Genomic DNA, 12,940 nt, shown 5'->3' on the forward strand with positions numbered 1-12,940 from the left:
AACAAAATGCATTTCAGAGCCTTTTTGAGTGTTTCTGTTCACCCCGAAACAGTCCGTTGCCAGCCATGAGTAATGTGGCAAGAAAACAACGCATCGCTCATTAAAGGGGCAGTCTACTGTTGGACATGAGCATGTATACTTGCCGCTGCCGCTATACTTTTGGGGATGCTGTCACAGCTGTGGCTGGTGTCTATGATGGATATCACCTGTACTTACTTTGTTGATAGTATTTTTACAACCACTTTGGCGTTTTAACTATAGTACATCTTAGTTATGGTCTATGGCGTTTAATGTCCCAAATGAAGGGCTCCCGAAATTTCGACCACCTGGGGTTCTTTAACGTGCACTGACATCGCACAGTACACGGGCCTCTAGGATTTCGCCTCCATCGAAATTATGTCGTACTCTTTAGTGCCATTGCACACCACCTAGGTGACGCGATAGTCATGTCCACAGAGTTGCGTACTGTCACTGCACTGATTACATTTCGTGTCCTTGATGTCAGGGTTTGCGGACGCAGTCTAGAATGAGAAAGCAAGACTACCATATGGGAAAAGTTTGGCTTTAAATTTTTCGGCTGCATTTCTCAGCGTCACTTCCAGGTATTTGTGAACTTGGGAAAGGCGCTTTAGACTGCTGGAAAAAAAAATGGAGTACAGAGTTGATTAACCACTTTGCTACTAGTGGTCCTATAAGCCTAGGCTAGTACCGGCAACAGCTACGTGGAAGTAATGCTGCTAAGTCACTGCCCACCACATAATGAAGCACTAACAGTATTCACAGATAATGTAGCGGGATAAATTAGACCAAAGTAGTGTGCAGTGCATGTCACAGAAGGAAGAAGAATCCTCATGCAAAGCAATAATAAAGAGAGCGATAGTGGAAAGAAGTATGGTGCTGTTTTATAAACAAGAATGAGCTGCTAACAATTTCATTGCTAGGTTTACTGCTAGAAAAGAGATATGCTGCACTTTCACCAAGTTCGACAAAGTTATTTCATACTCCCATCACTTCTATGGCATTGTTTTCGAATTGTGCAAATATTTTTACAGTGCACCAATTAGGTCAAAATGTGACAACAGCCAAAAGCTTGCCCATTGAAAATTATCATTATTAGGCAGCGTGCCAAGCACAATACTCAAAGAACATTTTTGACAGGGTGGGTACACGAAAAATTTAGTATTACTGCTCAGAATTTGGCAATCTTGTGATAATTCATCACTGAATAACAAAAAAGAAAAGTTGAAAAATGTGCTCCTAACATTGCATACTTTGCCCATATGACCACACACTCCACAAGAATTAAATGTGCCCTGAAGATAATGATATGCTCACATTTGCAAACAAAAAATTTGTGCTCTGACAATAAGAAAGCAAATATTTAACTTAACACTGGCATGTAAAGCAAATATGAGTGAGTATTAACGTATATGGTTGCATATATAATGGGTTAAGGATATAACAGCCAGAAGTGTAAAGAGTTTTGAACTTTTTGGCCTCAAAGGCTCATGCTACCTCTTGAACGGATCAACCAGCAGTTGGTAATAAAGGTGAGCACTGAGTACCTCGAAAAACAATTAAAAAAGAAAGGGAATGGCTGACGTTGAATTCTTTTTAAAACAAAGTACAATAGCCAAAGTCACAACCAAACACAGAAGCCAAATCATATACACTGCAAGTTCCTGTGTCCTTGTCACCATCTTGGTATTCAGACTTGTTTTATTTTTGACGCAGTCTACTCCCTATACTTGCTTTGGTATTTACAGGTGGCAGTAAAAAAAACACTATGTCCATTGTCACACAAATACTACAGAGGGGAAAAAAAAAAGATAAAGGTACTCGCCAGTGCCACCAGGTATAATTTAAACTGATACAATAAGCAGTACCTCAAATCAAAACTTGCATCAATACAATAAAAGCACCGTATAACAGCTTTGGCAACCCATTGGGCAGAGAAAAAAATTTTTGCAGACTGTTTCAAACTAAAAGGAACAAGATACACTCAATCTTTTCAAGCACCATTTTTTTTCTTTCCATCTAAATAAAATATTTTTCCGCTTAAATATTAAATTTAGGCCTCTAGAAGGATAATTTATTAGTTTTCCTACGAAGAATTCACGGGGTTGATATTCTAAAGGGATGTGCAAAATTTCACACAAAGCGTCATAAATGATCAAAACAGCAAAATAAAAATGCGAGACATTGTCACGCAATACACCAGGAGGATCACGGAATCAATTTCTATTTCAAAGATGCACCACCTTAAATTTGAAAAATATTGATGTTATTAGTGGCGGCAAAATCTGCGGCACAAAAATGGCAGACATGATATTTTGTTGTGTTCCGCAAAATATTTTTTTACTGTGCTCATTATACACAGTAAAATACTGTTATTTGCTACAAGAAGGTTTCTAATTAACTCGAAGCAATGAAATCAGTGCAAGGGGCAACACACACTGAGATAAAGCTGCGAGTTCGTTGCATACGCAATTCTGTACAAAGTGCCTTAAAGAATTAGACTTGCATTGCTCTTTATTAAAACTGCATAATCTGGGCTATAGACACAACGTGTTTTCCTCCTGCACTTTCGTTTTCAGGGGACCTCCTACTCTGCCAATGACGGAAACCTTCGACTTCTCAGGCGTCTCACTCAATTTACCGCTCCGCCGCCAGCACAGACCTCTGACAACTCTCACACACGAAAAGGAACAAGTGAGAACACACACACGGCTTACTCAAAACAGCCAACATTCGCAGGGTGCGATAAGATAATGTGGCCCCGATAGGTTGTCAGTGTTACGACACCTGGCACCGATCCAGATCTCAAACAAGTCGGAGAAAAACAGGTGACAGCGTATATTCAGCAAGGTCTTGATGATTGCAGCTCTGTCTGCTTGGGAAGATTTTTTTAGCAGAACTTCTCGGGGTTTTTTCGGTAAAGTGGTAGGTAACCGTTTCCTTACCTTCGGAAAAAAAAAAGCCATCAGGGTGATGTGCCTAGAGGATTTATTGAGAATAAAATGCACACATATTCTTTTATTGTAGGGCACCAAAATGCCGCTAATGGTTCTCTTTGTTTAAGGATGTAAATAAAAAATAACAGGATGGTTACGGCACACAACATGGAAAAAAATCTTCCGCAATTTTCGGTGATCTACACAAATATTTGAAAAAGAAAAAGGAAATGGTTGGTTGGTTGGTTTATGGGGTTTAACGCCCCAAAGCAACTAAGGCTATGAGAGACGCCGTAGTGGAGGGCTCCGGAAATTTCGACCACCTGGAGTTCGAGAACCATAAATAAGGAGTCAAAAAATTCCAAAATATACAGCTGGCTACTTCTTATGTCAGGAAGGGTTTTAGAAAGCTGCGAAGCTCTCTGTTCAAAACATTGTCACCTGCATAAAAAAAAAAAAATGCGTCTGCGACCACAATGCCGTTAATTTATCTGTGGTACCTGCAGCCTACAAAAAGTGTGTGTGCACTTCATAGGTATTGCAAAAAAATGTTCATTGCATGTTCGCCTTTCGTGGCAAAGCTCGTAGTTTCAATTATCTTCCATGATATGAGGCTTGTGCTTGACCTTGAGTCTATCCCCGTCACTATCATCACGAAAGCCAATGGCTGATGCACTGGAGTAGTCAGGTACCATTTTCAAGTGCTGTCACCCTGACACAAACGTTTTGCCTCGCTCAATACGATTGTAGCATACTGAGAGCTTTCATGCGAGACAAAAAAAATGAAACCCTGTTGTGGAACACACACACACACACAAAAACTGAAGCCAGAACTGAAATACACTTTCTCCACTGAACACAGGATTGAATTATGCATACAGAAATGGCTGTGAACATGCTGAATTGGCTGCTGACTTTTGTATATCAAATTAGACAACTTGAAAAGCTGCGGCAAAAAAAAGTTAATCTTATTCACCACAGAATAGTTCAACATTCAACAACTGCCAATTCCTTGGCCCAAAACACACACTGCTGCTAACTTAGGCAGTTTTGGTCAGTTTAGTGCCTATGCAATGCAGATAAAACTTACAAAATGTTGGGTGAGTTGGTAAAGGTTCATACTGCTAAACCAGTGAAAAAAAAACGGTATACAAGAAGACAGAAAAACATAGGATGAGCACTGACTCTCAACGATTTATATTAAATTTATTACTTATTACTGCTGCATTTATTAAATTATGCTACTCCTATATGAGGGAAGGTGCACTCTGCAATAACACGCCCATGCAATACACTCGTAACTAACACCACAGGCTGTTTAATGCGGCATTTTACTACTGATACCGAGGAAATTCGCGATTCATATACAAGTCTACAAAATGCAACCATGAACTCGTAAAACAGTAGGCCACTATATTTTTTTGCCGACTGAAACCCCTGTGCCACGTGAAGAACTCTGCCAAGCCGGCTTACAAGACGAAAAGTAGAAACGAGTGAAGGTCACACTTGCTTATTACAAACCTCCTAGGAGCATGTATTGCCAATATCCAACTTTCTTGCCTTAATATTTTCATAAAAAAATCTAACCAACCTCCTCATAATTGACAAAGGATGTGAAAACGCACAATTCTCAAGCTCCAAAATCAAACAGTGGAAAGCTAGAATGTCTTTGCAGGCAAGGAATGCGGCACAGCTGCTGTTTTAGTGATTTGAGACAGAAATGGTAACAGCGCTACAGCAAGACGTACACAAGAAAGACTGACACAGGACATGCGCTAACTTCATCCGAGTTTATTTACTGCAAAGCCAGCAAATATATAGAAAATTTGAAGCATGCGCAAAAAACCGGTACAACATGGCATCAACAAAACCGTTCCAAGATATGATATCTCAGTCTTGAAAAGGCGGACCGAAGTATCACTTACACAATCTAATCCCTTCTTTTTAATGTGGAATGCTTCCAAAAGCTCCCGTGCCTTCATATCTCCACTCCTTCCCAGAATCTCCCGAAGCCGTGGCTCACACTTCTTGCATTGCTGGCATCTTTTTTGCCCAGGCTCATGTTCTGCCGTACGATTACACACGAAGCACTCAGCGCAGTGGTGCGAAAGATGTGCACCTCCTAGATTTGTTAGCGATCGTGCGTGCTCAGCTGCGCGGTTGTTAACGCACCGCCCCGTTTGGCCCACAAAGGATTTTCCACAGGTTAGTGGTATCTCGTACACCACACCTGAGCAGCACTTCACGTACTGCTTGCCATGCTTTTTGTTGCAGGAGCTCTTTTTATCGCTCCCAATTCGCGCGTATAGCTGGCCAAGCTTTCGTGGAGCAGAAAACATGACCGGCACGCCACTCCGCTTTGCTACCTTCTTCACATTGTGTGCGACCCTGTGCACATAAGGCACCACTTCTGGTCTCACGGACTGTTTGTTTGGCTCAGTGGACTTCTGAAACATCGCACAATTGATTTTTCTTAGGAGGGCTTCAGCAACTGCTGTGATAACCGTGCATGGGAACCCCGCCAAAACCAACCGATCAACTTGCCTATCAAAACTCGCCTTGAGGCAAGTTGATCGGTTGGTTTCGGCTCCCTATCTCCTTGAAAAAAGTACGGGCAGCAGAAACAAGAGATTTCTCAAAAATGAATTAAGAAATACGGTTAGCTTTAGCCTGACATGAGGTCAAACTTCAGGTCTATACAGGAACCTTATGTAATCCAACGCCGATGAAAGCTGTCTGGCGAGGAAAATCTTAGCGACTGGTAAAGAACAAAAACAACAGAAAAAGCACTTAGTCTTGATGCCCCTACAGGTGCCTTGATAACAGCTGCTTTTTTACCAATTGCTAGAATGGTCATTATGTTGCTCTCAATCAAAGCGGCACAAAGAGGAGACTTTTTGGCATAATAAGACCTGTACTCAGTGCCTCTAAAGTACCACTCATTTGTTCACTAGTCAGCATGACACACATAAGTGGACGTTATTAATCTAATACCGTCAGAGGCTAGCCAAGCTGGCTTCGTGCAGTTGCAACGTGTTTGTACTTGAAACCAGAGCCTTGAAGAGTGTTTGTTGCCATGAAGGGTGAGGCTTCCACAACCCACCTGCCTGCTAGCAGCCCGTAGTGCAGTGTGGCTCCCAATTCGCTAGATTTACGAAGAGAAGCTAGGATATGCTGCAGACGTGATACAGGAATACCTCTCAATAGTATACATTACGTGACAGATATACACTAAAAAAATTAACAAGATGTCAAATGAACTGTCTTCTTAAACCTGCAAATTTCTGTTTTGAGCCATTTCAAAATAAATGCGTGTGACCTTCTTGCTATCACTCCCAGGATTGTAAACAGAGAATGTGGAAAATGCACACATGTGCGTGTCCTCAGGACAAGGCAATCAAACTGAATTTCAAGCATCAACCTGCAATGAATCCCCTTTGAGACAAACATGAAAAGATACATCGTGGATCTGTTCAGCTCATCAGAGTTTCCTAACATATCAAACTGTGTAAAGAATATAAACACATTTTAGGCTCATCAGAGCTGCCCAGCATATCAAGCTGCAAAGAATATAAGCACATTTAGTAAGCCAGTAATGTGAGAATGTAAATGTGAAGGACTTCACAAACATCCTTTAAATACTATGAACGAATAACGTCTTCAGCAATTCCACTGAATGTCTGCAGTCAACCACTCGGCTGTAAAAGGGTTTCACCGCACAAAAGGACATCTGCCCCAATGCCTCCTCAGCACTGCTCACAACCTTCACAATCCTCAGAGACTGCTATGCTTAAACAGTGGCATGTGTCTAATTTTATGCATGCAAGGCAGGCCAATATCCACCACTGCTCTTGCTAAGCTCTACGTCTACTGGTATGAAAATACTATATTATCCACTTCCGGCACTCCAAGAGCTCCAACCAACATGCACTGTGTCTGCAGGAAACTATAAATAAAAGCTGCCAAAGTGTTCAGCATATACTAGACAGACCTTATCTGTACTTACAAAGACTACATAGCCAAGTTCTCAACACCTCTTTACTGCTCTTTTTCAAGGTCTCATATGCATTATTTTTTTAATAAAAACAAGTTGTGCTCAGAGTTTATTTCCTTTGACCCTTCGTAAATCAGACGGTGATGTAAGTATCGTATAACATACTGAACAATTGCACAGCTGTCTAGTAAAGTATACAACAAATGACGGGTTCTTTTCAGCCGCTGAAATACATAACAGGCTAGCTGTGAGTTTAATTATTCTGCATGGGGTCTAGAAGAGTAATGTTTTATGGACAATAATTAAAATACTACTTGTAAAACTATGCCAGTGACACCACGAAGTACTGCAGAGTTGCACATTCATGTTATGACGTACATGGCTTCATTGCATTGGGTTTGCAAAACTGCAGTATGTTGCTTCTCCTTTCATTACCCACACGTAAGGACACATATCACCTTCCTGCCACTTTCTGAGGGAACTAAATAACAATGAGGATGCAGGAGTTATCTAAGGCCAATATGCACACCTTACATAGTCTTCAGTTTGGGTAAGTCACAAAACTGTGCTCAATGGAGCTGGCCAAAATGAGTGAATGACAAGGCACTTTCTAATAAAACAGCACCAAGTTTCCCAATGTACCACCGTTAAGCAACTGCTTCCATCAGCAGATTTGTACCTCAAGACTTGTGTACTGGCTTCCTTCTAAAGTACTAAGCAGGCCAGAATGCTTTGTACCGTGATATGCATGACGATGTGCAGCACACAACACTGTGTACACTTTGCCCAAGTGAGCACACAACGAAGTGTTAGAGAAACAAATCCATCACCACAAGGTGACCTAACCAACGACTAACTGTTCTTAAGCTGGCAAATATACCTTTGCAGCAGTGGCCCTTGCATGTCACTTATTTTCATTGTAGGCACATCCACAAACGGTTCAGATGTGAGCACCTGCCTGCAGTACGTTCTGCCCTTCCTTATGTCTTAATACAAGGGGTAGCTTCATGCCTCCTGGCACACAGCAGATAGCCACATCTTATCTTGCATGACTGCTTTGCTCCTATCAGAACTCCTACAGTTGAACTCTCTCCACAACCTCAGCATTTAATGCATTGCATTTTAAGTCTGAAGGCACGTAGCTGAATGTAGCCAACTGAAGCTTATCTGCCTGCTTTTTTTTTTTACAAAAGTGGCAGTGACAGCCCTGGGGATGCAGATATTTTTAATTTTGCTACACAGGTTAGCTCCGTACCTGTCACATGGGCAGTTTGAACTGCCAGTGAACTACAGCAGCAAAGCCACAGTTCATGGAACTAGTCCAGCCTCTTGATCCCATGATATAGCCATGTGAGGCCCATCATATTATGCAACAGAAACAGCCAGTTTTCTTTAAAGCACCTGCCCTGTATTTTATTTCACTGCACTGCAAATTCTGCACAGGCTCTATGCTCGGAACAAGACGCAGCTGACCCCTGCACAGTAGCTAGGTTACCAACATGTGATGCATGTTTTGGCGCACGCACTCTAGGCAAAAAAGTTGGCCAATTTGCGTCTACACGTTTTAGATGCAGATGATAAAGCACCCCCTCTATGGACTGTTGCAAACTGGTTTAGAGAGCTCACTTCCCCACTTCCTCCATGCACGCACTCATGCTAGCGAGCAACACGGCGATGCCCAGGATGCGCTTATTGGAAAGGTTTCTGCTACCCACTGGACAGTCACAGAGAGCTCAACAGCAGTTGACTTTCCTGTGTGACATCACCCACATGAAGCTGAAAATGTCCTTGTGACTGAAAAAAAATTGAAAAATGGTTCTTGAGGAAAGGAAATGGCGCAGTAATTGTCTCACATTTCGATGGACACCCGAAATGCGCCATAAGGGAAGAGAGGAAGGTGAGAGTGAAAGAAGAAAAAGAGAAAGAGGTGCCACAGTGGAGGAGGGCTCCGGAAAAATTTTGACCACCTGGGGATCCCTAAATGTGCACTGATATCTTTAATGAAACGCAGCTGGCATGGCCGGTTTCGAGCCTGGGAACTGCCGCACAATATCCAAGCACCCTACCACTGAGCCACCATGGTGGGTGAATCGTGACTGGACTATTTGTTCCATTTTGTCCATTTGTCTAAATAGGCAAAAATCATGTATCAAAGTATTACATGCCCTAAGCTGAGACAAAATGAAGAACTGAACTGGGAAACACTGGCTTGCCTTGTCTACCAAGCAGGTAACCCCAGTAACAAAACTGTTGTAATGTACTTTAAAGTTTTAATAATAATAATATAAGCCATAAGCATGACTTAGCATAACGAATTCTTGCAAGCTACACAAGCTAAACCTTTATTCTTTTTCTTTATGTTCAAGGAACCGAATACAGAAAATGAATTCACAAGAACAATCATACCGCTATCCAATGATGTTATCATTGTTTGCCTATAACTGATGCCCATGCTATTATGAAACTGAAAAAACCCCTAAATGAAAAGAATACTCAATGAAGACTTTTATGGCTGCATCGGCGCACTGCCATTCAAGGAAATTTTTTTCAAACTTGAGGTATGTAGCAAAGGTGAAATGAAGCATCATTTGTGATGGCCAACCTCAATGCTGCCATCAGCTAAGAATTTAGACCACTTCACTGCCACAAAAGTTCATTCGACTTACACTCCCTCTTATCCAAATGTCATCACCAGGAATCCCCTGTGATTCAAGTGGCACAAGCCAAAACTGAACCGGCAGCACCCTACAACCAGAGCCAAAATGATCAGCAGACAAGAGACATTGCAACCAACAAGCTGTGACGAGCAGTTCACCACTCACCTTCAAGAACTCCTCGGCCAAGCGTGCCATGTCGGCCTGCTCAAGATGGGAGATCTCGTCCCAGTAAAGGTGCAACACCTCTCCACCCCCGTTGGGGTGCACCTCTCGGCGCACAAAGCGTCCCAGTCGCATGTGTCCAAACTCCAGAGAGGCTGGCATCCGCGGCACCAGAGCCCAGGACCCGACCACCACAGCCGGTGGTCCAAGAGTGGACACGCTAGACAACGACGAAGAGGACGAGTGGCCACTGGAGTGCCGCTCCTTTTTGCACTGGATCCCCACGTTGCGGTGTGACGAGCACTTCCGCTTGCACCGGCTACACGTGTTTCCACTCCCGCTGCTTCCGCTCTTGACCGGGGACAGTGTGACGAAAGAGGAAGAGGAGGATGTGGAGGACGAGACCGTCAGTGGCAAAGCTGGTTGTTGGTGATGATGATGCTGGTGATGCTGGTGGTGGGAATTTTGGTGCGATGACGGCACCACTGTGGCGGCAACAGGGGGTGTTGTGCCACCTGGCGGAGGAGCTGGTGGAGGTGGCGGTTTTGTCTTGTGAGGGAGTTGGTCCTTCTTGCTGCTACCGTGGGAGGACTGAGGGCAAGAGGAAAACAAGAAGAAAACAGCAAGAACACATTTAGTGCCGTGAAGCTCGAAATTGCAAGCATATGTGAAGAGTCGACTCTCGGTAATTCTAACCAGAAGGGGACCAAGGATCTGTTCCAATTATGTAGAGTTTGAATCAAGTCAGCCTGAATTAACGAGAGTCAAGTGTACCGCAAAAAAAATGGACAACACAGGCTTAAATACTCTGGATGATTGTACATGTATTTAGCACCAGTCCTTTCCAAAATCCATGAAGAAAGAATGAGCTGAGCTTGAAACCAAAACCACATCAAACAACAGTTGGTGTTCTATATTTCTCAGCCAAGCTAATGTTCCACACAGTCTAAAACATAAGAGTACACAAAGTAAACCATGTGAAATATAGTCAACAAAGCTTCAAATAAGGCTACATTGTGTGGTAGTGTGATGTTAGAACTGCACTGACAAAGAAACAGGACAAGACGAAAAAAAAAATGGCACAGCACTCTACCTTAAAGGGATACTGAAGCAAAATCTGAAAATTGAACAAAAATGCTGAAAATAGATTCTGGGAATGTGATTGCACCGAAATCTAGTCGTCACTGCGCATATTTTTCAGCGGATGGTCTTATTTTCGATGTTTCATGAGCGCGCGCCAGGCCCTCCCGGCCGGCGCGAGGTGAAGCGCGTGATGTCATGGCGCCCTCTCGCGGCGACAAATATGGCGGCGCCCTTCGATGCATGAAACCTCGTTTCGGACTGGTTGCGCCGTTGTTACTGGCTTCTTCAGCGCGTTCACTGGCCATAAATGGCCCACCGGTCTTTCGCTTCATCTCCTGTTGCCCATAAGAAAACTTACAAGTAATAAATTTGCTTTATTTTTTAATTAGAGTGATGATTCTGCCCTCTTTAGGCTAAGAGGGGTGTCGGTTTGTTGACAACAATGCTTCCCCTCCTAACCACCAGATGGTGCCACTAGTCTGAACATCGTCGCGCTTCTGTTTTAAAAGTGAGAATGTTAGAAATGGCGTAAGGTCCGGAAAAGGAGCTGCATTTAGCGGACGTAAGCGTGCATACGGTTATGGTATGTAGACAGCATTGATTAACATTTTGACATGTCTGTGTACGCCGTGAGCAGACGACAGACATGGAAAAGCCGCGAGTAGCGATAGCAATCGTGCTTCTGCGGGAACGGTGGGCGTGCGGGTGTAATGACGTCTAGTCGCAGCTTCCACAGGCGGCCACCAGGTGCAATGATATTGCGAAAAAAAGCGTGTTATCCGGCTTTTTCGCTAAAATGCTTGTCATATTTACCAATTTTAGCAGTCAAGCTCTTGTTTACATGCAAAAGAACGGCTCCAAAAGTTTGGTTCAGTATCCCTTTAAAGCTGCGTTTCACTACAGGTTTCAATGACGTGCCGAGCGAAATACTTCAGTGCTGTCCAAAAAAGAGTATATCCGAACTAGATGCATTAACTTCAGTGCAGTGTGGCAATATATGGCCATCAATGAACAAGCATGATGCTGCAGCCTACAGCCTAAACTAATGAGCAAGCCTCCCACTTATTTACACAGTAAGACGCTTGGTTTGCTGCTCTCTGCAAAAAAAAAAAAAAAAAGCTTATCTGCAAGCAGCTGGTTCATACTGCTTCCCATCAGCAGTGCAAACTATTCCTTTAATGACAGAGGTGATCTGGCATATGCCTGACCGCCCAAATGAGGACAAACGTTAGCTCAAGTTTTCAAAACAATAAAAAGCACTGACATCAGCACTTTAAGCATTCTAGCAGAGATGGAAGTGCTTGTTTGCCAGCTTGTTTCGAGGACTAAGGTTACATGAAATATTCTACCAAGCATTCTTTGCTGATAACTGTGTGCACAGCCTGAGAAATGGCATTAAGATATGATGGGTTCCACCATGCCTCAATTAATTTATTACAGCATTGCCTTTCGCTAGAAGTTTGTTTCCACGGGCTGTGACTTAAAAAGCCAGTATGAAGAACTGCCACATATTCTTTGTGCTCAGGGAACAGTAATGTAATCGCTGATCCCCCAGCTACTACAAGTGCATGTCTTTTAACAGTTCTCTGTACTGGTCTTCTCAGTCGCAGCCAACGAAAATGAAGCCCAGGCAAAAGACACTGCTGTAATTAATTATTACACGTACACCGCAACATATCTTCTCCCGTTCTGCCATTCTCGAGAGACCCTGTGCACTGTTATAGAAAAAAAAAGAATAATAAATGTCTAAAATCACCCCCCCCCCCCCCCCCTATCATGGGTTACTAAAAAGCATAAAGCGCACTTTACAGTCATAACTGTAGTTCTGAAAAAGTTGCTGAGAGGCTAAGATTGCCACACAATAATGTTGTGGGTCGAAAATGAGAAGTTTTAGTGAATGTTTAGTGAACAGCATACCTTCAATTCTCATCCCAATAGCATGTAATTCCATGGCATCGCATGTTTCCTAGAGACCTTTCAGCATTGCTTTGAACACTGGCACCTTTGCAACAACATGGTGATGACACTACACACAAAAATCTTGGCTTTCTTTTGTGTTACTAGCATAGCACTCACTCACTATTGTTATG

General features: G+C 42.9%; 1 protein-coding gene across 1 annotated transcript in view; it reads right to left on the reverse strand.

Moving 5' to 3' along the window:
• The window catches only part of LOC149358298 (uncharacterized), a 36,128-nt gene that overhangs the window by 17,969 nt on the left and 5,219 nt on the right, over window positions 1-12,940 (reverse strand). The window contains exon 3 of the mRNA XM_089570335.1: window positions 9,771-10,358. Coding sequence (XP_089426461.1) covers window positions 9,771-10,358 — 588 coding nt within the window. The remainder of the gene's footprint in view (window positions 1-9,770; window positions 10,359-12,940) is intronic.

Source organism: Amblyomma mixtum, chromosome 2 (genome assembly GCF_055824585.1).
Source record: "Amblyomma mixtum isolate Tamu chromosome 2, ASM5582458v1, whole genome shotgun sequence".
NCBI lineage: Eukaryota > Metazoa > Arthropoda > Arachnida > Ixodida > Ixodidae > Amblyomma > Amblyomma mixtum.